This window comes from Drosophila elegans, unplaced genomic scaffold (assembly GCF_018152505.1).
Source record: "Drosophila elegans isolate 14027-0461.03 unplaced genomic scaffold, ASM1815250v1 contig_468, whole genome shotgun sequence".
In the NCBI taxonomy this organism is placed as follows: Eukaryota; Metazoa; Arthropoda; class Insecta; order Diptera; family Drosophilidae; genus Drosophila; species Drosophila elegans.
The window spans coordinates 3,680,425-3,707,224 of NW_024545855.1; the positions used below are offsets into that span (position 1 = coordinate 3,680,425).

The 26,800-nt window shown below is 39.1% G+C and overlaps 7 protein-coding genes across 11 annotated transcripts; 4 read left to right on the forward strand and 3 right to left on the reverse strand.

The window, feature by feature from the left end:
- The first annotated feature begins 3,305 nt into the window (after positions 1–3,305).
- Positions 3,306–7,317, forward strand: LOC108142904. The gene is made up of 4 exons (XM_017266991.2): positions 3,306–3,856; positions 4,813–4,959; positions 6,600–6,776; positions 7,126–7,317. Exons 1-4 carry the CDS (start codon positions 3,712–3,714, stop codon positions 7,215–7,217), a joined length of 561 nt encoding a protein of 186 aa, XP_017122480.1. The 5' UTR covers positions 3,306–3,711; the 3' UTR covers positions 7,218–7,317.
- Positions 7,318–8,114: 797 nt separating this feature from the next.
- Positions 8,115–8,819, reverse strand: LOC108142885. Its single transcript, XM_017266961.1, has 4 exons — positions 8,760–8,819; positions 8,551–8,703; positions 8,333–8,500; positions 8,115–8,276 (listed from the first exon to the last, which is right to left on the reverse strand). The coding sequence occupies exons 1-4, from the start codon at positions 8,817–8,819 to the stop codon at positions 8,115–8,117; spliced, it is 543 nt and encodes a 180-aa protein (XP_017122450.1).
- A 408-nt stretch (positions 8,820–9,227) lies between these two features.
- Positions 9,228–9,942, reverse strand: LOC108142886. Its single transcript, XM_017266962.1, has 4 exons — positions 9,883–9,942; positions 9,675–9,830; positions 9,445–9,612; positions 9,228–9,383 (listed from the first exon to the last, which is right to left on the reverse strand). Exons 1-4 carry the CDS (start codon positions 9,931–9,933, stop codon positions 9,228–9,230), a joined length of 531 nt encoding a protein of 176 aa, XP_017122451.1. The 5' UTR covers positions 9,934–9,942.
- A 958-nt stretch (positions 9,943–10,900) lies between these two features.
- On the forward strand, positions 10,901–20,164 carry LOC108143037 (sodium-independent sulfate anion transporter). 2 transcript variants are annotated; one of them, XM_017267235.2, is made up of 6 exons: positions 10,901–11,358; positions 16,021–16,205; positions 17,057–17,304; positions 17,981–18,755; positions 19,114–19,416; positions 19,482–20,164. In XM_017267235.2, exons 2-6 carry the CDS (start codon positions 16,061–16,063, stop codon positions 19,982–19,984), a joined length of 1,974 nt encoding a protein of 657 aa, XP_017122724.1. In that variant the 5' UTR covers positions 10,901–11,358; positions 16,021–16,060; the 3' UTR covers positions 19,985–20,164. The 2 variants fall into 2 exon arrangements, with proteins under 2 accessions (XP_017122724.1, XP_041564928.1); XM_041708994.1 differs by lacking the exon at positions 10,901–11,358 and having other exon boundaries at positions 15,796–16,205.
- Positions 20,165–20,615: 451 nt separating this feature from the next.
- LOC108142917 (60S ribosome subunit biogenesis protein NIP7 homolog) lies at positions 20,616–21,356 on the forward strand. The gene is made up of 2 exons (XM_017267006.2): positions 20,616–20,740; positions 20,792–21,356. The coding sequence occupies exons 1-2, from the start codon at positions 20,685–20,687 to the stop codon at positions 21,276–21,278; spliced, it is 543 nt and encodes a 180-aa protein (XP_017122495.1). The 5' UTR covers positions 20,616–20,684; the 3' UTR covers positions 21,279–21,356.
- Positions 21,357–21,790: 434 nt separating this feature from the next.
- On the forward strand, positions 21,791–24,964 carry LOC108143041 (nicastrin). Of its 4 annotated transcripts, none has more exons than XR_001774318.2 (8): positions 21,791–21,977; positions 22,117–22,212; positions 22,275–22,964; positions 23,069–23,879; positions 23,945–24,156; positions 24,221–24,431; positions 24,559–24,645; positions 24,699–24,964. XR_001774318.2 is itself a non-coding variant. In XM_017267244.2 (7 exons), the coding sequence occupies exons 1-7, from the start codon at positions 21,914–21,916 to the stop codon at positions 24,569–24,571; spliced, it is 2,097 nt and encodes a 698-aa protein (XP_017122733.1). In that variant the 5' UTR covers positions 21,791–21,913; the 3' UTR covers positions 24,572–24,964. The 4 variants fall into 4 exon arrangements, 2 of the variants coding, with proteins under 2 accessions (XP_017122733.1, XP_017122732.1); XR_001774317.2 differs by having other exon boundaries at positions 24,559–24,642; XM_017267244.2 differs by having other exon boundaries at positions 24,559–24,964.
- A 432-nt stretch (positions 24,965–25,396) lies between these two features.
- On the reverse strand, positions 25,397–26,755 carry LOC108143042 (histone deacetylase 11). The gene is made up of 2 exons (XM_017267245.2): positions 26,440–26,755; positions 25,397–26,375 (listed from the first exon to the last, which is right to left on the reverse strand). The coding sequence occupies exons 1-2, from the start codon at positions 26,626–26,628 to the stop codon at positions 25,524–25,526; spliced, it is 1,041 nt and encodes a 346-aa protein (XP_017122734.1). The 5' UTR covers positions 26,629–26,755; the 3' UTR covers positions 25,397–25,523.
- Between the last annotated feature and the right edge of the window lie 45 nt (positions 26,756–26,800).

A 26,800-nucleotide genomic window follows, 5' to 3' on the forward strand; every position in this document is an offset into this window, starting at 1 on the left:
CAGTTAAGACCAAAACATGACGCCCAAATTGTTGAAAGGGAATTAGTTCTTTAATTACAGTGGTCTTTCGGTTGGGCAGAGGAAAACCCCGTCCAATTCGTTGCAGTCTCTGATTTGGCCAAGAGATTTCGTGAGTTTTCCATATAATTTTCCTGCTTGTTTTCCATTTCTTTCCTGTGGCCAGCAACATTTATCAATAATGTCAAGAAATAAATATCCGAAATAAATGTCGGTCTTTGCCGCATGGCGAATTGAATGGAGTGGACTTGGCAGTCCAGCTCACCTGAGTAATAATTAAAGGAATTTATTTTTACATATAAATATAAATATTTCTCATTTCGTCTGGCGTGGAGCGGTGGGATTTGCGTAAATGGTAAAAGTACTGTGGAATAAATTATCGTCATGCCGAGAAGGGTATGAATTTGTCAAGACACTGCGAGTGTAAGATTTTATGAAATCCATATAAAACTCCAGAGAGTTAAATATAATAAAAATATTCAGCCATTTAGAAAAATAAATATTTAGATACTTAAGAACAAGTTAAAACCGGTACTGTTTTTTTTTTATAAGAAAATGTTCTACATTTAGGAATACATGTTGTTTTTAATCTCGCTTGTTAATTTGTTGATCCATTCCATCGTTCTTGGACCCGAGCAGAATCGTGTCCGAATTAGTTATATCCACTGATTTTCGTGAATATTTTCTGGAAAGCCTTTCCGTTCGGCGTGCGTGTGCGAAATGAATTCGCTGCGATGGCGCGCGTTTAGTTAAGGGAAAATTGTTTATGCTGTCGCAGCGATTAAAACAATCGTTTATAAGGCGATCGAGGCAGGAGATAAGGAGCACTGGAGCTTGCAGCTTGGAGCTTGACATTTTCCGCAATCGAAAAAAGGGCCGACAAGAAACGAAAGAAAGGAATTTGTGTAAGCGAATTGGGCAAGTATTTAACATGTCCAAATTGACCTCAAAGTGTTCCTTTTCGGTGTAAATTATTGACTTGGTTTTCGAAAGGGTTAGGTGTAGGCGTTTTTGGGAGACCGTGGCAGACATGGCCGAAAGTTTCGCATCCGTTTGTCAGCTGTTCGATATGCATCACAAATGCTGATTTTCCAAATTGTTCAGTGGGCGTGGCCTGCAACCTTTTTTTTAATTTGGGCTGCAGTCGAGTCTTGATAGTTGAAAAGCTAAAAAGCAACAAGCACAACCCACTCATCTGGGCAATTCAGAAAACGTAATTAGGGCCATGCACCTCCCAACGAAAAATAATCATAAACAAAAAAGGAAGCCAAATTCGACAAGACAAAGTTCATATACTCTTGCAGCTATTACACAAATTAAATATCCTAAAAAAGTTTAGTTGGTTTTTATACGTGCGCTGAATAACATTAAAACCGTAATTTTGAAGTAGTTAAACATTATTATACCTCAAAGTATATTTTAATAAATTAAAAACATTAAGGTAATATATTTTTTTAAAATTATGTTTCCGGTTCATTCTATTGGAGTTATACTATATAGATGTCCGATCCGATCAGTTTCCACTAATATACTATCAATTGAAAGAAAACTGTTTCATTCAGATAGCTTTTAAGTTAAGAGACTAGTTTTCGTAATAACGGTCAAACGGACAAACGGACGGACGTGGTTTGATCGCCTCTCCTAGTGATGCCGATCTAGAATATATATGCTTTAGAGGGTGGGAAATGTCTCCTTTACTACGTTGCAAACTTTTGTCTGAAACTATAATTCCTTCTGCAAGGGTATACAAATAAAGAGAGAAAGGCGGCGAAGAATAATGGCCAAAATAACTATTTGGCTTTGACTAACCAGTTTTTGTTGTTTCTGGTGCGTGCTAATGTTACACTTTATTGTTGTGTTGTGTTGTGTTGTGGCTGTTGCTCGACTTCGCGGGGCCCCAAAAAGTAGGCTATGCAATGGCAATGGCTCCATGCCTCTAATGCCTTCGTCATTATTATAGTCCACGTCCCCACACACCCCGAACACACCAAACACCTCATGGGCTAAGACGAGGACGAGGTCCTGCCAGGGGGAACAATAAAAACAACTGCACGAAGGTGAGGCGGCTACAAAAATCCATCTTCGTTAACAAAACTCACTAGGGCTCGCGAAACAACGAAGCAGTTCCAAGTGCGTTGGAGCTTACTTACCATACGAGTACGGCCCAAAACTAAGCCCAAACTCAGTAGTTTGCGAGTATTTTAGAATCTGCCCGCAGATTCATCCACCTCCTTGGCAGCGGAACATTAATGTAGTGAAATACCCTTCGCCGACTCGGGGGATCCCTCAATTATGCATGTCAGTTTCTAATTTTATGAATGCCTAGGATTCCTTAAAATTATTCAGACTCATCGAAAGTTGCTTAGTGCGTAAATATGATTTGTAGAGAGTTATTAATTGTCGTCATCAGTTTTGCCAATTTATGCTTTGCGTCAGTAGATCCAATAATTAATATCAATAATATTCAGCAAACCGGTATTTCTAATTGATTAAATTAAAAACACAGTTAAATTTTTTTCAAGATTTATCATTAAATCCAGGTCGTCTCCATATACCAACGAATTCATTTAAAGCAAATGAGAGAAATTTTTCTAGAGTATAAATGTATAATAAATTAATTAATAATCCCGAGGTTGTTGTTATTCTTCGAACCTGAATTAAGTCGAGAAATTTAAAAAACTTAAACTTAGCTTAGAATCATAATCTTTTACAGGTTTAAAATGTGAAATAAACTCAATTTTTTAAGAAATACCTGAATTTTTATTTATTTCTTACAGTTTGTCTAATGTAAAATAAAATAATAAAATCCATGCATTTTTAATTTAAACAAGTCAGTTACAGATTTAATCATTTACACAAATTTTATTTCTTTGTTCTTTAAATTTTTCGATGCTCTATTTGTATGAAATATTTATTTTAATGTTATTTTTAATTTCCTATTTTCCACATAAATTAAAGTATTTAAATATTAAATCATGCATTTTAATATGTCTTGTTTTCCATTTTTTATGATAGTATGATTTTTTTTATTTTAACCATGCGATTTAAAAAATAGTTATTTTAAAGAAAACAATTTTAAGAAAGGGTATCTTAGTATCGTCTTTGATTACTTTTCGAGCTGAAAAAGGGGTTCGCTTCTGATTGGGGGCTATGGAGATGGGTGGTTGGAGAGCTAAGCAGTGGGCGGTGGGTGGATGGTGAGTGGTGGGTGGCGCCAGTGAGGTGCGCGAGCGCCAAGTAGCCAACAGCGACGTCGAACCAACTTAAGGTCCGTGTGCGCCGCGAATTCTTCACTTGCATTTCGAGCGCGCAGGCGACTGGTTGGAGCTACCGTCTCAAGACCTTATTGAGAAGAAGCATACCCCATATATACCTATATTACCAAAGTAGTATACAGGAGATTTTTTGGAGTGACGCCTCTCGTGTGGTTTTGTTTTGCTTCGGACTTTCCAGCGGAGCGGAAACAATTTCGGTGTGAAAATTTGCATAAAATTACCCCCGCGAAACGGACAAAGAAACGAAAAACGTTAAAGGAAAGCGATTTAAAGCCTCTGGGCAGTTAGTTTTCAAGCTTGCAAAGTGCGTGCGAAACCCATCGTCGTGTGTGGAATTTATATAACACCAGAAAAGAACACCTACCTCGGGGGTTTGGCTTAATCTCAACCCGAAACTCCATAAATCCCGGAATCCAAAATGCAGCCCCTGAAGCGCTTCACACAATGCGGCAGTCTGACCATGCTCTTCGGCATCTTCATCATCCTCTTCGGGGTCAGTTCCACGGCACTGACCACTTTTGGCAAGACCAATAACCAGCCGCCGCCCACGCACGTTCCCATTGGTAAGAAATCCCATCGCCCTTGCGTTGGTAATAAAAACCCTTCTTAAAGTCGCTGGCAGGTCACAAGTGGAGTTTCTGTTCGAGACTGAGCAAGAAATATAATATATTCAAATAGAATCACATATTATTTATTAGGTTTTTTTTTATTGTACCTACTTTGCTATAGTTAATGGTATTGCCATTTAAAACACAATTTTAGAATTAAAACCCCGCTTATATATTTGCATATTGTAAATAAAACTTATATTATAATTATTCGTAATTAATTGCAGAAGTCCTTAGACTATCTATGCTTTTAAATTGATTAAAAAGTCCTTCGGTTGTGGGTTGTCATGAAGAAAATCTGCTCTGCTTTTTGTTTTAACTATTTTTATCTCAGTTTTTTACTTCACGTATTGCCCAAATTAGATTTTTATTTATGACAGAGATGTTAAAGGCATGCCTGAATAAACGTTTAACCCTCATCACTTAAATCTAGACAATTGCCAATTAAACGCTTAATTAAGACAGCCCAATTGTAGCCAAACAACTAGACAATATATTAAGTTTATCTGATCCAATCATTTGTCGTTCGATTGACTTTGTAGCCACCCATAAATAAGTGGAATAATAATTATGGCAAAGAGCCAGCGATTGAGTGACACGACACAGAACATAGAAATTAAGGCACTAACACAAATCGAGAATTGATCAAACAAGTCACTCAAGTGCAATGACAACCCACGCTCCACAGAAATCACTGGCACTAGGAGTGGGTTTTTCCGGGGGGTGGTAATGGTAATAGCTCTGTGATTGGAGTCGGCGAACAGGAAGGAAAAGATAGGAAATCCAGGGGGAGCAGGCGATAATCACACACAATTAGTGGGCAATTAGCTAAGCAAACTGACAACTGATTTCCTTCCTTAACTTCTTATTATCTTGACCCTATCTTGACTCGATTTCTTCGACCTTTGCAGTCAAAGGACGCGAGTGCAGTGCCCACGATGAGTGCACGGCAATAGATCGCACCAGCTGCGTCAAGGATCCAAGTGACTACAAGTTGCGATGTCTCTGCGGCGATGACTCCGCTCCTTCGGCTGGCAGCTGCCCGGATGTCCTGAAAGGTAATTTATCAGCCATGTTTATTTTCTTTTTAACACAGTAAGCATTAATCTAAAACTAAGCACAGCAAAGGAAATATTTATTCAAACATTACTTAATTCTCCTTAGGAGGAATAAGTTCTTTAAGCTTATTCCAATTAGCAATTTTTTTAATTTGTCGAACTAAAGATTGATTTGGAACAAAAGAAATAATACGCAAATGTTGTTTAAATAACTTAATCTAGTAAATGTTGCATTGAACTAAGCAGGTTTAATTTACTTTTAAGTTATTTTTAAAAATAAAAGAAATTTAATTTGAATTATTTTGGTTTAACAAAGAATGTTTATTAAGCTTTTATTAAAAAGCAATGTTTCCTAATATATTATTTTATACAACTACATAATTGGCTTTTATTAAATGGTAATGAAATCATTATTATTTTTATAAAACATTGCATTTTAGAAACAAGGTTTTAAGACTTTCTCTCTTGCATAAAATATACAGATTGCATAGTTTAAATAGCTTATTCCCAAGCAACTTAACTTGACTGGCTTTGTAGAATCCTTTAGCTAGATCCCAGAAATAGAACAGCTTTTGTTGGTTGTCAACTAATTGCTAAGACATGCACATTACATTTATTATTTAAGGGCCAGCTCTGCGTTCGTGGAGGCCTTCTCTATGTTGTATGTGAATTCCTCAAGTGGCATTCAGGTGATGTGTCCAAGGCGCCACCTAAATGAGAATTAAACAAAGCATCCTGCCAAAAGGATACTGGGTGTGGGTGTGAGTGTGGGTGTGGGTGTGGATGTGGGTGTGGGGGCCCTGTTTCACTGTTCACTATTTGCCTGCTTATTTATTTAGTTTTCGTGCGCAATTCACACTTGCTCCTGGGATCCTAAAATCCTTGGGTCCTGTGCCCGCCATTGTTGGCCCACTACTCCTCCTTACGGACATTCCATGCAGGACATTCTTCAGCTGGGCCAAAGGACTTGGCTTTATGGCAGCGCAATGTCGATGCCGGATTTATGTTAGGATGTCGTGACTGCGACTGGGGAAGCCAAACGAGGGCCCAAATGAGAGGCAAATGGTAAAGGGAATCGCCGCAGTGCCAATTTGTGACATGCACAGCCCAGAAGAAAAGCTATACGGGATATTAGCATGCACATGTCCGGAGTTTGGAATTGGCACTTGGCATTGAGAACTATTCTCCGGCGGCAAAATTACTTTTGGCAGAACATTTTTTTGGATGTCGTCTTTTTTAAGATTTTGTAGCTCATCATGTTGCTATGCTTAAAAACAAATGAAATACATGTCATGCAAAGTCATAACTTTACTCATATAACAGCATTACACAAATTATAAAATATTTTTGAGACTTTCAAAATCATATTACGTATTAAAATGATCAAGTCATTAGCTTTAAAAAATGTCTAAAAATAATTTCGAATTAAAAATTACAATTTAAAAAGTTGCTTTTACAACTCCTTGTTGTTGAACATAAAATTTGTTTATTTACGGACATACATATTTGAATATTGGAATAATATGAATCATAAAAATCTGAAATATAATTAAATCGAATTTAAATAATATAATATAATATATTTTCTGGTGAAATCTTTCGGTTTTTTATAATAACTTGCGGATTCTGTACCTTTTTAGGCCTGCGTCACAAGTGCAACAGCAGCAACGACTGCGAGGACGGAATGGTGTGCCAGCTCGAGAATAGCAACCGCACCATCGGAGTGGCCAAGTTCATGTCTAGCAAGACCAAACTGTGCCTGTGCGATAATGACAACGGATATGTGGAGGACATCCTACACGACATCTGCAGTGGCGGTAAATAGTTATTTATATAATCATAATCGCTCCTGCTTTGAGTCATCCCATTACCTTTTTGGATTTACTTCAAACTTTCTTACTTAAAAAACAGCTTTACTCATTTAATTTATACTCTTTAAGTTTTGTTTCACAAATAAATACAAGCATTTCAAACCACCGTTTGATTTTATTTTTATTTATTTCCTCATTTTTTCCTCCTCTAACGGCATTTACCATTAATAGTTTAGCAATGTACATGCGTTACAAATAAATACAAATTTGTTTCCTGTATTTTGGTTTACAAATCAATTTATTTGTTTTTTTTTTCAACCCTCAAAAGTTTTAACCAGTTTTCTTTAACTTGCAGCCAACTTGCAAGGCCTGGTCAGCTTCTTGGTCTCGATCTGTTCGCTTCTGGCGCCCTTTTTGGTATCCGCCCACATGCGAAAGCATTTCTAGAAGGCGACCTAAGGAGCTCATGGAAGTCGTAGTTTGGCGTTTGTCTCCCCTAGTGATCCATCAAATGTGCCTCAGTGAAACCAACAGAAACAAAAAGCCATCGCCCCCTCATCCCCCTCACATATGAACTCAAAATGTACACTTCAAATATAAAAAATAAAAAAATCAAAAAAGAGAAAACTAAGAAAGCTAGATAAAGATGAATATCGTTCAGTCGCCATTAGCCTAAAGGTCGTTCTATTGTATAAGTTTCATATGTACCACCGTCAAATTTATTCGCTTCTCACTACAAGTTGCGTTATATACAATATACATATTAACTATATTATCTGATAAATGTTTTCTATATAGATCCCCTATCGACCTTAGTCAGTACTCCTTACAATAGTCAACCAGAAGTAACTTTAGAGGAAATGTTTGGCACCCCATTTTATTGTAATTTTATATGTGTGTACGTGTGTCCAAGAATAACCAGAAAAACCAAACAAATTATCCACAGATAGGCAACTTTTCGGCAGCACTGTGAATTCAGATCGCTTACATCGCAATTACAAATGTGAAACATTTTAATTTTTGTATGTATTCAAGATAAATAGCTTTACGAGCTCACAGCCCACAATCAAGAATATTAATTAATACTCGTACAAGAAAATCTATTCATACTATATATGAATAAAATGTTTGAGGCTGCTGCAGCATCGATTTCATCTCAAAGTTGCAGGGCCAATTAAGAACTTTCCCATTAAAACCGTTTTCTTCGTAGCTGTTATCTATCGTACTATTTAATAAAAACCTTATAAAACTAAAAAACAATGGCTTTAATTGTTTAGAAAGCAGGAAAGTATCACCTATCAAGATATTAACATTTTTTAGTGTATTACAATTTTATATTTTATTTCAGGATTTGGAAATGTACATATATAACTTGGTTATTGCACGATATTCATTATGGGCGATCCAATGCGCATCAAACAGGTAAATCCCTTCCGGAAAGGGAAGATTTTTCGGAAGTCGACCATTAACCATCTCAGATGAGAACTTATGCACAATAAAGTCATGCTAAAAAGGAATAAGAAAGGCAATGAGATGATTTCGAAAACCATTTTATGACTTACATTATAGGGACAGGAATGATTCAAGTTGCTGACATGCTTGATGAGGTCATAGAAGTATTTAGTGACCGGATTGCTTTTCTGGCTGTGGAAAAATTTGCAACCATCTACGGTTATGTTGTATAGAAACGGACTGTACCCATTGACCAGTTGGTACAATCCAAAGTAAACCTGAAATATTTGATATTATGAAATGTAATTCATTACATTACACAACAAACCTTGAAAGACTTGATGGGAAAATTAAAAACTTTTAACTTAAGCGAAACGTATTCCGTTTGGCTATTGGATTTGAGAATGCAATATTCAAAATCGGCCACACTTTTAGCCATAGATGTGCACTTAAAGTTTGTAAACTTGATCCGAGCACCTGTCTATAATATTTTGTGAACTTTTAAATAGGTTTTTGAATCTTTGGTTGCCAACTGACCTGGCTTATGACAGCAAAAGTCAATAGAAGGCGAAACCAAAAATGCTTTTTTGAATACATTTCGATTCATCGAGATCCTAAATGAAACTAAAGCTGTTTTTCTCATATATTTGCTAACTTTAGTTTAAATATTATATATTCCCCAGCCGATTTAATTGTGATTTGGTTACAGTTAGGTGATGCAGATAATGAGTGCTCTTATTTTAATTTTTTAATCGATATTTTTAGTTATATATTTATCTTATACAAATTTCAAATAGTTCTTCAAATTGTGTATGTTAAAGATTAAATAAGGCATACATTTAAGTTAAGCCACAGTTATTGTGAAAACTACGACAAATGTGTTTATAGACTGTTGAGTCTAGCTAAAATATCGGTGTTTTATTTTCTGATTGGTCGTCAATTAAATGAGGCAGTCATATATGGAAAATGGGTCCATTTATTTCATTAAGTTATAAATACAAAATTCTAGGAGAGAGTCAAATACACCTTAACCACTGCGCGGGTTATGTCATAGGCTATCCAGTGCATCTCAACCATGTAATCCCCTTCAGGAAAAGGTAGAATATTCGTGAATCGGTGATTTACAAACTCCGTGGAAACCCTATCCACAACAAGATCGTGCTAAAAAGAAAACAATCTATAGAAGTCATGTTAAGATTAGCAAAAAAAAATCGTAACACACATCGTAGGGACAGGTGTGATTCATGTTGGATGTGCTCTTAATGAATTCGTAAAAGTAATTAGTCACTGGATTGGACTTCTTGTTTTTCAAAAATTGACACGCATCCACGGTTATATTGTACAAAAAGGGCCGATATCCATTAAACCGCTTGTACAGTCCAACTTTCACCTTAAAATTTAACATTTGATTTCACTATGCGGCCAAATATAAATATATCTTAAACTACAAACCTTTATTTCGGTAATGGGAACTTGGTAGAGACGGATTTTTGTCGAAACATACTTATAGGTCCGATTAATTGCCTTTATGGTGCAATATTCAAATTCGCAAAAGTCCTTATCCAAAGAGTCACACTTAAAGTTGGTAAACTCGATTCGAGCACAAATCTTTAAAAATATTGTTTTAAACTTGAGATTGAAAATTTATTAATTTACTGACCAATTTCCAAACAGTCAAAATCATCACTAAGCGAATCCAAATTGCGTACATTGTATTGTATCGATTAACTGAGGACAACTAAATGCCTTTTGTCTGTCATTTTTAGAATTAAGCTGTTTGCTGCTTGCTCAAAGAGCGAATCATTTTTTTTTTAAATAATTTAATGAGTAAATAATGGCTTAGTTAATTTTTTTGACGTCGATTAATTAATTCAAAATGTTATATATTATATTTATTTTAATCGTAATCTTAAATATAATGCCTATTAAATTACAGGATCATCAAGGTAAATATTAGATTTTAAATGGTTAGTATTTGATTCAAGCGCACTTTTTTTAATTTATATATGATTAAGGAATAAATAAAATTTTTAGATATTAAAGCAATTCCGAGAAAACTCATAAACAAAATTAGAAAAAATTTAAACAGATTCGTATTTAGAATATCTAAAAACCGCAACGGATAAAAATGAAAGGGAAAATATTTGAATTTAGTACAAAATTTCTTATCAGCGTCACCTTTTACAACTCTTCCCAAAATAAAGTGTGTTTTTAGCGGCCTACAAATGCATAATGCGGATATGATATCTATGTCAACTGCCAAGGAGAAATTATTTATAGTTTTTTGCAACTACCAACTATGAATTGCATTTAACTCCAATCTACGATCAGTTATCTAACCTTAATCGATTAAATGCTCGGCATTGATCACTAATTGATTGGTGTAGATTTAATGCAGCGCAAAGTTACCAATATGTAAACAAGTTGGGTATTTTGTAATGCCAACGCCTTTCGCTACTTTCAAATTTCTCACACCTAGAGAAAGAGAGAAAAAGAGAAAGAGAAAGAAAGAGAGAGGAGAGAAATGGGGCAAAGCGACGTGCAAAAGCTCACCGATCAAAGCTCGAGTCTCGGCTTTGATCCGAAAAACAAACAAAAGCACTATTACACGATCGGTTGGCGAGAGGTGACAACTTTCGAGGGCTTTTGAAAACCGACGACAGTTCCATTTGAAGATACAATACTGAAACAACAGTAACGGCTTTTTATCTAAGCGATTCGGCTGTGCGATCCGCAAGATTGATATTTCGTCGTGAAAAATCCAAGATATATACATTTCGTGTGGGCGAATAAAACTTTAACTCGCCATTTTTATGGGTGCATTTCTGCTGTGATTTGCATGCAAATTTTGGCATTCGCCAAAAACTCTGAAACTAGTGCCATATAAATATTTATTGAATTGCAAATTAAACTATTATTATTAGAACGCACGCAAACGCTAACAATGAAGAACTGAAGGGGACAAAATTAAATTTGAGGTGTGCGACGCGCGCCAAAGTCAAAGCCAGCAAAATCACATTTCCGGTGGCCACAAATCGTTTGAGCCAAATTCTATAGAGCAGAGACAAAAAACGCATTCCATTTGTAATTGGGCTATTTGCGCCCCCTTTCAACCGTCAATCGTCAACCGCCAGAGGTAAGCCCATCCACATTTTTCTCCTCTGACATCAGATACTACTGTGCCACAGAGTTATAGTGACACTGACTTTTAGGGCCAACAAAAAGATTTGGCAGTGAAAATTCCCATTGCGAAAGTTGCTCAGTTGTCTGTGATATTTAGCGTCTTCTTTTGGCCACCCATTGACGCAATTTAAACGGTCGATTAAAATTTAACATCGAACGATTACTAATTTGTTTATGACTCCCTCAAAGCCAACGACATATGCTAATTGGCATTATTGGCTGCCCAAAAGAGTTGCTAATTTTATAATATCCTCAATGAAGTGCCAATTAAATGAATCATTGGGTTTGTTATGATAGCATTTCTAATTTTGTTAAGCCCTATAAACTTAGTTTTTACTTAATGTAAGCTCACAGTTTAGCTGCCCTAATAATGCATTCCAGAGATTGTAACTTGGAAATTGTTCTAAGGCCAAGACATAAGAATGTGACAGTGGAAATTCATCAATAAGTTACGTGACTTAAACGCGAGAACGTGTTCAAAACGGAGATTTCTTAAATTGGGTCGTTAACTAGCCCAATCATGCATTCGCAATTCCAGTCTAGCCTTTTTTTAAGTGTTTAGTAGCCTACTGTACCTTTTAAAAGCCTAAAATGAATCAATTCCACGTTCTTCACTCGTCTAATAAATGATAAAAATTATAAAAAGTATTTCGTATATTTCAAGTTAAAATTTCAATTTAATTTTAACAGGCATCAGGTGTCTGTCTTTTATTAATTCTGATTCTTTCCGAAAAATGCTGAAAAGCTGTCTTATGCTCAAATTCTCATGGATTGCGGCTTGAACTGGTTTAGTTCGGTTTTAATCACCTCAGGCTTAAGCTTCGCTTGCATATCTAAGACAAAAGATATAGAAAACTGAATGAAGCTTAGGGTTTAAAAATATTAAGATGGATAGATAAGATTCCGCTTCTTTTCTTTTTATTGATGCGTAATCGTGGGGGATACGCGTTTTGCATACAAATCGCCAACTTATCAAAAACCGCGTGCCATCAAATATAAACAACCGAGTCATAAATATTCAAAACAAACAAAAGCCGGTAGCAATTCTCCCCCTTGGGACCATTAAATTTGAAAACGAATGGATAGACCAAGTCTAATCGACGTCTTATATAGATTATAAAACCCGTTTAATAAGATTTAAAATTTATTTCTATTTACAATGCAATTAATCACTCCTTAAATCAAGTAATAATGAACTAACGACGAAATCATAATTGTGATTTGCAGCATGTAGTTTCAGTTACTTCAGTTGAATTAGTTTGTTTAAGTTTTAAAGTTCATAGTAAATAAACTGCACACAGAATTCTGATCATGGGTAGTGTATATAACCAATTTATTTACAATTATCCAATTCGCATGCCATCGAATTATAGGTAGTCAACAAATCAGGGCGAATAATTTCCCCATGATGTTTGTGAGCTATCTAAACCAAAACAAATGTCTCTGCAAATGGAGCAACATGTTGTATACGTAATTTTCATACGATAAGCTGCAAAATCCTCCTTGTACCGTGCTAAATACAGCTTTTGGTAATAATAGAGCTACGAATAGAGCCACAAACAGTCCAATCCAAACAGTCTAAACCAAAACAAACCAAACGCATTTAATTGAAATGGGCGACAGTTCGTTGTACGAATTGGTGGTGATTGTACGGTGATCGACCACGCCCAGTGTTGTTCGTTACGCCCTTTATCGACGGGGATTTGGCAGTCATGCGAAATATATTTTGCAATTGGCCCTGTAATTTGAGTGGAGTGAAAAAACAAACCGCTAAAAAGAGAGAACAGCAAAAACGAAAACGAAAACAGCAAATGTAATTGAACAAATAATTGAACATTTGTGCTTCCTGTTTGGAGGAGGGCTTTATTATCTGGATTGTGAGCTGATCAGAATTTAGGAACGCCAAACACTGTTTCTAAATATTTGTTTTTCGAAACCCACTCGCAGGAGGCCAAAGGTCACACACCTGATGGGTGGCAAAGTTCGCGCACATGTACACGTGGGGCAAAATATGTGTAATATTTAAGTGCGTATGAGCCAACTTTAATTAAATACAATTATTTTGTTAAGGAAGTTTTAATTTGATGGCAATTAGCACAAATCTCACAGCCAATTGACTTACACGCCCACATTTCGCTTACTTTTCAAATGTGTGTGCTTAAATAGTTAAAAATAAACCAAAAGCAAAGGGGAATGCCTTCGAAGTGTATATATATAGAAGACTTTCGTTACCGCAGCACCGGCTCGTTTGACATCATCCAAAATTAGCTGAAATTTCAGCAGCTGGAGAAGGAAAAGGAGATTTCCCCCCCAAGATCACAGTCTTACAAATCATTGAGGTCTGAATCAAACCAGTTACCGGCATCATGACGACGTATCTGCTTAACAAAATAATATGCTATTTTGCCACCTGACTGATAATATCAAGTCCAATGACTGTGTTTAGGAAACAAAATGCACAACAAAAAAGTCAGCAAAAAAAGCTCAAAACATAAAGTGGTTTGAAAACGTGTAAGAGAAAAAAAACATTTAGTGTCGACTTGGAAAATACTTAGTAGATATTTAAATTCTTCTTAATTGTTATTTTTATAAAAATTATCTGACTGCTTGATTGTATCATTAAAAATATAAAACGCATTTCGAAACAAGTCAATACTCATTTAAATTCTTAAAAATTCTTTGCAAAACAATAGTGTTTTATGTAATCAATTTTATTTTTATAAACAATTATCTGAGATTTTACTGAGTAAGTTTCTGAGTGCTCACTCATATCATTAAGAATATACAACGCATTTATGAACAACCTATTTGCCGTTTTTAAATATATAATAGCCTTATAAACCCCATTAAAACAGTGGCTGTCGAAAATATAACCGCTTGCTTCTCCGTTTTTGAACTTGGCCGGGCTATAAAGACAGTGATATTTATGGCCTTTTATCACATACAGCCCGTTTCAATTAATTTAAATAATTCCATTTGTCACAGCATCAGCTGTCTAGGAAGCTTTTTGGAGTATTTGTTTAAATTTCGATATTTGTATCTGAATTCCAAGTGCAATGTCTCAACAAATGCCGTACATTATCCATTTTATCTATCCATAACGTTAAGGCCTTTAGGACTGACTCTGGAGTATAGAAAGTTTCAATCTGAAACCAAAAATGTTCCTCGCATTTTATCTGAATGCATTTCAAGCATTTACAAAATGATATTTCACAGAGGTAACGCACAAATTATGTCTCCGATTTCCATAGAAAACCAATTCGACCCCAAGCTGTCACTAAGCCGTGCATTTAAATATTTATTTACCCATGACATTTTTTGGTATCGGCTTTTGTTTGCCTCTTAGGCTCTGTGTTTATATAGTGTCAAGATCATATTTATAAATATTCAGAATACTTGCAACAGCTATTTGCTAGGCTTGGATTTCCGTTGATTATTAGTTTTATTAGGACTGTGGATAAGGAAAAGTATATAACTTAGGCTGATACATTTATTTCCTTAAATAAAAACAAAACCAATTTGGCAATTTTAAATTAATGATTATCAAAACTGGGATATTAATACAAGTCAGCGCATTCAAGTTAATGCAATTAGCTGTGTCAAGTGCTCATTACCTCATTAATTGTACTTACGATTTTATTTATAAAACTGAAGTGCATTTAAGTAATGAGGAGGAGGATGGCAACCAAAACTACTTGTCAGTGTGGGTTTCTAAATGCATAACCAAAAGAGTGGTTCGGTCGAATCTGGTTTGGGTCAGATCTTCATACCTGACTTCTTTGTGAGCTCGACTAGAGACTGCTTGAAAACAAAGGAAACGATATCTACCTGCTGCTGCAATGAACGGAAAATTTTCCCCTTAAAAAAGTCCCAAATATTAATGTTCCCGAAATCTGAGTAACTTTCCATTCCACTCACTCCGAAACATCAGGGAGAAGTAATAATAAACAATTAGTGGGAACAGTTCACGTGTTGACCGAATGATCCCTTAAAACGCCGAGCCAAGCAAATAATTGTGGACTAATGCGAAAAGAATTTACAACTTCCTTTAATTCAGCTACTCAATGAGCAACTAGGGCAAAAAAATACGAAACTGGAGACCTGGGTAGTAAGTGCTCGAAAGAGCGAAACACGAAACACGCTGTGGGAACCTCACTTTTCGGTTGGACCCTCGGTTTTTCTCCATTTCCCTTCGTCAGATTATCAGTTTCACAGGTGATCATCCCGGTTCCCAAAAAGGGAAAAACAATAATAAGCCACATTGGAGACCCGAATCTGAGACCCGACTCGAAAATAGTTAACAAACACTACGCAGACGACGAGAACAATAACAATAGCAGTGAAACGACAACAAAGTTTTGATTTTTATAAAAGACAAGGTTCGCATCGAGTACAAATCAGTTTCGTTCGAAACGCTGCCGTGTGAAGAGCCAAGCGACCAGAACCGACCGTTCACACAACAACGAGCATCTTTCAGATACTTTTTAGTGCGGATAAATATCTAGAAATCCGTATAATATAAAGTGCCATTATATATTAGATCTAGTGTCATTTGGTGCCATCCGCCGGCTTTTTTTGTTGGCGGCCATAGCTTTAACTTGTACTTCGTACGCAGTGTGTTTGTTTTGATTTGTTGACACCACCCCGGACCGAAAATGAAGGCGAACCCGGCCTCGGACCACGTTTACTTCAACGACGGCTTCAAGTGCTCAACGATCAGCATCAGCACCAACCTCACGGAACCCACTACCAATGGGAGTAGCAACAGCGTGGGATTCCAGGGATCCAAGGAGTTTATCTGTGAGCTACTACTTTTTGATACATTTTATTTCACTTAAAAGTAGTCATTATTTTTGAACATAAAACTAACAACTAAAAACACATGAATTTATTGTGTAGGAAAATCATTAAAAGCTATTTAATAGGTGAAGTTCATATCCGCTAAAATGTATTTAAAAAGTCACATGACAGAACACTATAATGGAATAGAAAATGAAAATTTTAACAGATTAACAAATGGAATGATAATGGTTATTTATTTTAGTAATTTAATGGTCTATCAAATAAAATTGATTTATTATTTTTTGACAAATTAGCTGGAATAGTTTTAACAACGTTGACTATTAACTAGTGATTTGAGAATTGTAAAATCAAATTATAGTAATTGTTCTTTGTTTATAAATGGTTTGTCACAATCACGGAATGCAATATTACGATTTGAGCTACTTCATTTAAAAAAAAACGTAGGATAGAACAAACAATTTAATTTCATAATTAGTTCCTTGTTAGCTGCAATTAAAATACTGGAATTCAGCGAATTTTTCTGGCAAGCAAAAAGCGGGGCATCAAGTATACGCCTCGTTTCCCCTCTGGGAGATAAATGCAATTGTATTCAACGTTTTCTCAACGGTTAAACTGTTGGCCTTGGTAATGAAATGCACGTAGATCAGAATAAAAAAACTTAAGCAATTACAATACCTGGAAAGCAAACAGAAATAATGTGGGAAAGAGCAGAAGCTGATCGACCATGGTCTGCTGCCTTATACGTGATTATGAATCCGTACTGATATCGTAGGCATTTTAGCAATTTAATTCTTTTGATTTCCGCCATATCTGACCAACTGCCCCACTCTCATTCTCACATTTTTCAGTAACCGAGGACGGCAAGAAGGTAAAACCCCCGCTGAGCACACTGGACTGCACCAGAAGTTGGCTGCAGGACTGCAAACGGCGCACCTTCAACCGCAAGACACTGCATAAAAGATTGCCCATCTTTGGATGGCTCCCCAAATACAACAGTCAAGATGCAGTGGGCGACTTAGTGGCGGGCATCACAGTGGGCCTCACCGTGATTCCGCAGGCATTGGCCTACGCGGGCATTGCCGGACTACCCGTAGCCGTAAGTATAAGGAGGCTAAAATAAGATCTATAAAAACATTTTTAATTTTTGGTTTGTCAAAATAAATTTCATTGCTATAAAAACTTAATGTTTTTGATAATTCCTTTACAACTGTGCCATTGTAATTTTTGAAATATGCAAACTGTTTCCGAAACTAGCATTTTAATTAAGTTTATTAATTTGTTAAAATTCATATTAGAAATTTATTTATATCATCTTGATTATCACCTTGTGTCAGTATGGCTCATATAATTTGTAGTTTACTAGTAAATCTAATCTACAAACTTAGTTTGAAGTTAATTGTTTACTCGTTGGCCAAATTTTGTTCAACATATATTATTTAAAAACTAATTTAATTTTAATTTTTGTTTATTATTATTAGTTCTATAAAAACTTCATATTATATTCCTTTTTTTCCAAGTCTTTCAATCTGCAAACATATAAAAATATTTCTCATACTTCAATTTATTTTTAAGTTGGATTTCAAATAATTTATTTTAGTAGAAGTATATTATAATTTGTATAATTCGTTTTTTTTCGGTGATTTTATGAGACGAAGTATTTTAACAAAGACTCATTTTGCTGATAGTTGGTTTTTTTGTTTGTTATTTTTAAAAGTTGTATATGAGATATTTTAATAAAATTTTAATTAATATCTTCATTTCCTTTATTTCAGTATGGCTTATATGCCTCCTTTGTGGGCTGCTTCGTGTACATTTTCCTGGGCAGCTGCAAGGACGTGCCTATGGGTCCCTCGGCGATTGTGGCCCTGCTCACCTACCAGGCGGCCAAGGGGTCGTGGCAGAAATCGGTGCTCCTGTGCCTGCTCAGCGGAATTGTGGAGCTGCTGATGGGCCTTTTTGGCCTAGGATTCCTCATTGACTTTGTCTCCGGTCCCGTGTCCTCCGGCTTCACCTCCGCCGTCTCGTTGATCATCCTCACCTCGCAGATCCAGAGTGTGCTGGGCATCACTGCCAAGGGCAACACCTTCGTGGAGATCTGGACGCAGGTGTTCCACAACATCGGGGACACGCGGGCGGGTGACACGGTGCTGGGACTCACCTGCATAGTGGTCCTGCTGCTCATGCGCAGTCTATCGTCCTGCCGAATTGGACCAGCGGACCCGGAGGAGTGCTCACCTTTCCAGCGTGCCGTGAACAAGATCCTCTGGATTGTGGGCACCGCTCGCAATGCCATCCTGGTGGTGGTCTGCTGCCTCATGGGCTACCTGTTGCACAGCGAGGAGCACGGAGGAGCTCCTTTCCGGGTGGTGGGCGACATTCCACCCGGACTGCCCAGTATCCAGTTGCCACCCACCTCGCTGAGCGCCAATGAGACGAGCAATGGAGTGGCCCAGAGTTTCGTGGAGATGGTACACAGCATGGGCTCTGGCCTGCTGGTGATTCCCCTCATCTCGCTCATGGAAAACATAGCCATATGCAAGGCCTTCGGTGAGTAATTTATTTAGCTAATTCACACTCATTAAAATATTCGCCCGAAATTGACCTTAAACTACGGCAATTGCCGCAAACACGGATCCACGGGCAGTTGAGAAAAATGGTCCAAAAAAAATTGACAATTTTTTTTTAATTAAGGTAGATTTTTTTGTTTTTTGTAGTGTAAATTGCCTTTGAAAACGAAATAAGTTTTCAGAACTCAGAAAACTTGTTGCCAATTTTAAAGGTAAAACGCAAAAAGTAACTTAAGGGACAATATTTTTTTCTTACCTTCAAAATTGCGCAATTTAAACTATTTCAAATATTTTTATAAGTACACACTTTGATCTTTACTAAAGAACTATCTTTTTAGCCAATGGCAAGTCGGTGGATGCCTCCCAGGAGCTGATTGCCATCGGAACGGCCAACATCTTCAACTCCTTTGTCCAGGGCTTTCCGGGCACTGGAGCCCTTAGCCGTGGAGCAGTCAATAATGCCAGTGGAGTTCGAACGCCCCTTAGCAACATCTATTCGGGTGGTCTGGTGATGATTGCCCTGCTCTTTCTCACCCCCTACTTCTACTTTATTCCACGACCAACCCTCGCAGCCATCATTATATCTGCAGTGGTGTTCATGGTCGAAGTTAAGGTCGTCAAGCCTATGTGGAGATCGAAAAGTGAGTGGGTCAAACAGACAGAAATGAAGACTGATAACTAACTTCAACTTAATAATATATTTCAGAGAGCGATTTGGTGCCTGGAGTTGGAACTTTTCTGGCCTGTCTTGTTTTACCCCTGGAATGGGGCATTCTCATTGGAGTTGGACTCAATGTGATCTTCATTCTCTACCATGCAGCGCGTCCCAAGCTGACAACTGAGCTGCTTACCACACAGTCGGGTGTGGAATACTCCATGATCACCCCCGATCGATGCCTCATCTTTCCCTCCGTGGATTATGTGAGGAACCTGGTGAACAAGCAGTCCATGCGACAAAACGTCCCAGTGGTCATAGATGCCTCGCATGTCTATGGGGCTGACTTCACAACGGCCACGGTTATAGACTCGCTGATCAGTGACTTTAACCAGAGGGGACAGCTGCTCTTCTTCTACAACCTCAAGCCGAGCATCTGCTCCATTTTCGAGCAGGTGTCGGCGGCTCAGTTCGTGGTCTACTACCAGGAACAGCAGTTGGACGAGCTGCTGAAGGAGCGGAACTACGTACAGAAACGCCTGGAGACGGTCTGAACTCCTCCGCCTCAACACGTGATACAACAAGATTAGTCTAAGTTTTTGCTTTAGTTATTTATGGTATTGTAAATAGATAGAAGTGTGTAGTATTATACAAAGCACAAACCCTATTAGGTTCTGTAAGCCCAGCAAATAAGTATTTTTCTTAATTACTGAATTATAATGATACAAAGAGGATGGAAAGTTTTATTTATTTGGTGATTTGTAATTTGGGGGGTAAAAATTAAATTTTTTTTTATAAATCAAAATGTTATCCAATCTATTTATAACGGATAATTAATATTAAAAACCGCTTTCAGTTCTACTTATATAAACTTGAAAAAAAGTTTTTGTTGTTTAAATTTTTTTTAATTTAATTTTTGTTGAGCTCCACAAATATGCAATTTTATTATAATAATGAATAAATAGCGCACAATTAATATTAGAATTAGCTTTTCATTTATTTTTATCTAAGCCTGTTCTTGAAATACAATTTATAATATTAACGGACTATACCTATTTAAATTTAAATGTTTTGAAACCTTACAGCACTGTTATTGTCCCTACACAGCACTTCCCAACTATCGATAAGACTTAAGCGATGTTTTCAGTGTTATAGGATTCCCTAATTCTATACATTACACAACACTGGAACACTTCTCACGTGTAGTCAGTTTACATTTTGTTTTCCCCTGATTTCGGCTTTAATTAACTTAAAATGAAACGCCTGACTGACGAACGTGCCAAGATTCTGTTTGAGCACCTGTCAAAATAGTGGGTAACCGGAGATTATTATCAAAATCGAGCTAATAAGGGTGTTTTCAGCATTGGCACGAATGTAAAGCAATTGATCGACCGTCCAGATGGAACCTACTGCTTTCGGGAGCACCGGGATCGGGTTTACTATGTCTCCGAGAGGATCCTGAAGCTGAGCGAGTGCTTTGGCTTCAAGCAGCTGGTGTGCGTGGGCACCTGCTTCGGCAAGTTCTCCAAGACCAACAAACTGAAGTTCCACATCACGGCCCTCTACTATTTGGCTCCCTACGCCCAGTACAAAGTGTGGGTGAAGCCCTCCTTCGAGCAGCAGTTCCTTTACGGCAACCACATCCCCAAAACCGGACTGGGTCGCATTACCGAGAACGCCGGACAGTATCAGGGTGTGGTGGTCTACTCCATGAACGACCTGCCCCTCGGATTCGGAGTCCTGGCCCGTTCCACAACCGATTGCAAGACCGCCGACCCCATGACCACCGTCTGCTTCCACCAGTCGGACATCGGAGAGTACATACGCGCCGAGGACACGCTGTTTTGAGACCCCTAGATGCTAAGTTTTTACATGTTTTATAGCAATAACCATGTTTAGGTAAATAATAAGTATACTGAAATAACAGGTTGAAAACATTCGCTCATTTGGATTTAGGGGACTGCCTGCAATTACATGTTAAGTCAGTTAATCAATATCTTCCAATCTGTTCCTATTTTGCCAACAAAACTATCATCGACAACTTTTTTGCTCAAAAGTATATCAAAATTGGCAATTATTTCAAACGATTAACACGCCATCCATAAGCAAAAGATTATATTAAATTCGTAAATATAATTCGTTAAAATGTACTTTTGAACCGTACAGATCTTATAAAAATTGTAATAACGAAAATCCATGTCGGTAAAAATTTACTTTTGAACCTTACAGCAAGCACTGCTTGTTAAGCAGTGTTTCGCTCGACAATAATCGTTAGAGATGGTAAAACATCGATAACGCGCAGTTAAACATCGGTATTACCGATGCTTTAAAAGTATCGATGACATCTATCTTTCCCCACCTCTAATGTCTGTCCACCTCTGCATAAAATGTTTTTGTTTTAGGGAACATTGCTAACAACTTCTTTTGGCGATTTCGTGGGATAGTGAGGGATATACAGCGACACGGCTAGCAAAGACCCTTCGATGGAAAATCGCCTGAATGCGGCTGCAATATGGCTGCTAATCCTGCTGCATGGAGCTTTTGTGGGTAAGGATCGCAACAAAAAAAAAAGAAAGCCAGACGTCCGGCGACGACTGAGACTAGCCGGAACTCCCACGCCCACTCTTCTAGATGGCCCACATATTCGCCTGAGTCATCTAAACCGCCCTTTCTTTGTTGTCCACAGCTCTGGGCGAACGAACGCGAGATAAGATGTACGAGCCCATTGGGGGAGCCAGCTGCTTTCGCCGACTGAATGGCACGCATCAGACCGGCTGCTCCTGTGAGTATCTTAAGATCAGCTAAGAAAAATTTCTTTTATAACAGAAACCTCCTCCCCCGTAGCCACCTATTCCGGTTCCGTGGGCGTGCTTCATCTGATAAACGTGGAAGCCGACCTGGAGTTTCTACTGACCAGTGCTCCATCACCCCCATATGCCCCTATGATACCACCGCACCTGTTCACACGCAGCAACCTGATGCGCCTGAAGGAGGCCGGGCCAAAAAACATCTCCGTGGTGTTGCTCATCAACAAGACTACCCAGATGAAACAGTTCTCGCACGAGCTCAACTGCCCCAATCAGTACAGTGGTCTAAACAGCAGCAGCGAGACCTGCGATGCCAGCAATTCGGCAAAGAACTGGAATCCCTGGGGCACCGGGCTGCTGCACGAGGACTTTCCCTTTCCCATATACTACATTGCCGATCTGGATCAAGTGGATAAGCTCGAGAAGTGCTTTCACAAGTTTAACAACTACAACTACGAGACGCACGCCCTGCGAAGTTTGTGTGCCGTCGAGGTTAAGGCCTTTATGTCGGCCGCCGTAAACACCGAGGTCTGTATGCGGCGCACCAACTTTATCAACAACCTGGGCGGCAGCAAGTACTGCGATCCGCTCGAGGGACGCAATGTGTACGCCACTTTGTACCCCAGAAAACCAGCTGTCGAGGATGGGCTTGAAACAGTCCATACGAACGAAAAGTTCATACTGGTCTCTTGTCGCCTGGACACCGCCAGCATGTTCGACGGCGTTGGTAAGTGTTGCTTAATAAAGCGAATTAAAAGCATCTTATTGTGTCAAAGTTCTTTCAGGACCTAGTTATTTCGATTATAATGTGGTTGTTTTCTCAATTTTAAGGTCTTGGAGCCATGGACTCCCTGTTGGGATTTGCTGTTTTCACACAGGTGGCATATCTTCTACGACAGCTGCTGCCGGCGCAAAGCTCGCTGCCCGACCCACTGCGCAATGTTCTTTTTGTGACTTTTAATGGCGAATCATACGACTACATTGGATCGCAGAGATTTGTCTACGATATGGAGCACCTAGACTTCCCTCCCAAGTCCGTTGAGAGCCCTCCAATCGCCTTTGACAATATAGAGTTTATGCTCGACATTGGCACACTAGATGACATAGCAAACATTAAGCTGCATGCGCTGACTGGAACACCTCGGGCCAAACAAATTCTAGAGCAGTTGAACCACTATGCCAAGTCACCCCGCTACGGTTTCAACCTAGACATCCAGTCCGAGATGAGCGCTCACCTACCTCCAACATCCGCGCAATCATTTTTGCGACGCGATCGAAATTTTTCGGCTTTGATTCTTAACGCTCGACCTACAAACAAGTACTACCACTCCATTTATGATGACATAGATAATGTGGACTTTAACTATGCCAACACCAGCAAGGACTTCACCCAACTGGCGGAAGTAAACGACTTCAAGAACTTGAGGGCAGATTCGGTCCAAATGAAAGTACGCAACGTTTCCTCTATTTTGGCCATGACTCTCTATCAGACCCTTACTGGAAAGGAGTACACGGGCACCAAGGTGGCGAATCCCGTGCTGGCGGATGAGTTCCTTTACTGTTTCCTGCAGTCGGCAGACTGCCCGCTTTTCAAAGCCTCATCTTACCCGGGCAGTCAACTAACCAATTTGCCTCCAATGCGGTGGGTGATTATTTTTTCTGATTTAGTTTGATAGATTCAATTGATGTCCCTTCTTTTTTAACCAGCTATATAAGCGTCTTGGGCGGATCTCAAGAGTCATCCGGCTATACCTATAGATTGCTGGGCTATCTCCTGTCGCAGCCCCAGCCGGATATTCCCGAAGAAAACTGCACCAACTTGCCGCTGCACTTTTTCGCAGGCTTTAACAACATCGGAGAGTGTCGCCTTACCACGCAAAACTACAGTCACGCCCTGAGTCCAGCTTTCATTGTTGATGGTCAGCCTGAAAACCTTCTAGTTAATCTAGCTTAATATTAATAAAATCCAACCATTTTGTATAGGCTACGACTGGAGTTCCGGCCAGTACTCGACATGGACGGAATCGACCTGGTCACTGTTCAGTGCGCGCATATTTCTGCGTCCGTCCAATGTGCACCAGATCACAACCCTCAGCGTTGGCATAGTGGTGCTCATCATCTCCTTTTGCCTGGTGTACATTATAAGCTCCCGTTCGGAAGTCCTCTTCGAGGATTTGCCGGCTAGCAATGCCGCGTAAGTCTCTTCAGATGCATCCCCTTATTCATCGCCAGTTTGCTCATCAGTTCCAGATCATCTTTAGGGCCTAGTTATATCTCTTTTTGTTTCCTTGTAATATTCATTTGAGATTTATTGTTTCTAGATTATTTGGTTGATGTCACAACTGCCACAGCGACTGCTCATTCCACAGATTTCCGCATGCATGCAAACTCTTACAGTTCTTAAAGTAGTTAGTGGTAAAGCGATCGATAAAAACCCTCTGATTTATGCGAACCCTTTTAGGTTGCCGCTGCCGACGGCCTGTTAGTCAGCGGAAATCTTCGAGAAAATCTGAGCACATGACGACGGAGCTGATTGGCAGCTGAATAGGATCTGAAAGCAAATGACAGACTTAACAAAAAGACACTAAAAATGATATTCTAACTCGTCTAATTTAAACCATTAAGCAAACGTTTATTTGTATGTATTTTTGTATTTTAAACAAGTAAATTAGCCTCTAGCGACTATGTTGTATCATATATATAGACATTAAACCAATTGCGACAAAATCTATACTTCTACGTATGAAATTCGTTCTAATTGTCCGGCCCGTTTCGCATTGTACATAGAGATAAACAAACAAATGTAATTGAACCTCTGAGAATGCCAAGCTTGAAGAGACGTCTGTACAAATATTGACGAGAAACTGCTATATAAATCATACAACAATGGAAATATTTATACCTTCTGCATCTTTTGCGATACTGAACTTAATGATCTGAAATCATCACTTCATAGAAGACAAATAATTATTATAACGACTTTAAATTATATATGTTTAATAAATTTTGATAAGGTGTAAAGCGATGTCTTGTATGTCTATGTATTTTTGTCAGGTATTCCTTTTGGCAATCAGGTTACTCATTTTCTTTCACAGCTCTCTGGGTTTGACAATTCCTTCAGCGAAGATTTCATCAAGGTAAGGTTCAATAGATTTAAAAGTAAAGAGTTCTTATAATTAGTATTATTTAACTTTAAAGAACTCTATGAAAAGGAAAGAAAATACTCAAATTATGCCGGGAAGTGATCATTTTCCTATCCATAATGGTTACTAAAGTCTTAAATACTTTAATTCCTCAAATTTAGCAATCCCTTTTGCTTCAGATTAACAATAGAATCGGCAATGACGCCGGCGGATGCTTTTAAGTAGCCCCCGCTCAACAACATGACCACCGGAATGCCCAACGCTCGGAAGGTGCTGAACACCAACCGATCCCGCTCAATGACGCCCTCCGGCGAAATGGCCAGATTGCCCAGGGGATCCCCCTTGAGCACATCGGTGCCAGCGTTGTAGATGACCACGTCGGGACGGAACTCGGCGAGGGACTGCATCAGGCAGCGCCTTAGCTGCCGCAGATAGAAGGCATCCTCAGTATGGTTCCGCAGCTCCACGGCACACCGGATGCTCTCCTTGGCCACATGATCCTTCGGATAGACGAACGCATTGTACATGTCCAGAATGTACACGGCTGCCACGTGGCCAAAGTCGCGCTCATGTCCGTTGCCCTGGTGGGCGTCCAGATCCACAATCATGACGCGGCGCACCCGGAAGGGTTCCTGCTCGAACAGCCGGATGATGAGCAGCGAGATGTCGGCGTAGGGGCAAAAGCCGCCGCCTCTGTAGGAGCAGCAGTGATGGAATCCGCCGCCCAGATTGATGGCCCAGCCGAAGTCCAGGGCCAGCTTGCCGGCCAAAATGGAGCCCGCCGCCTGGAAGCGCATGGGACGCAAATAGGAGCGCTGGATATAGCGATTCGGAACGAAGGCCATCACCGGCACCTCCGCAATGCAGGCCACATTCATGCTCCACTCCAGCGACTTCAGGTAGTCCCTGGTGTGGATGCGACGCAGCTGCTCCTTGCTCAGCTCCTTGGGCTCGTAGAAGCTGCCGCCATCCAGCTGTAGTTCGGCACACAGGAGCTGGGGCGAAAGGCAGCATGAACTAAGGATGGAATCCAGGCGAGGAATACATCAATAAACAGACCTTTTCGATGTGTTTGCCCTTGGCCGCATCGAAGGGATGTAGGCGTTCAAGGCCAGCGAAGCGCACCGCATACTTCCGGGAGTAGACGATGGGCAGCTTGCTGGCGGAGCGGGCATCCTCCCGCTTCACCCAGACCACCTCCTCGGACTCTATCTCCTCGTGATGCACTCGCTCGGTCAAACGCTTCATCGAATTTGTGGCCAGTTTAAGCGGATTACATCCGTTCGACACCAGTTGAATTTGCTACGCAGCTAGAAAATGCAGTTTCCGGATGTCTGGGGGCTTGGGGGTGGATTTGATGGCGCCATCAGCTGTCGGCCGGCAAAAAAGCTTCCATTCAAGCACTCGAGGTAAGCTTTTG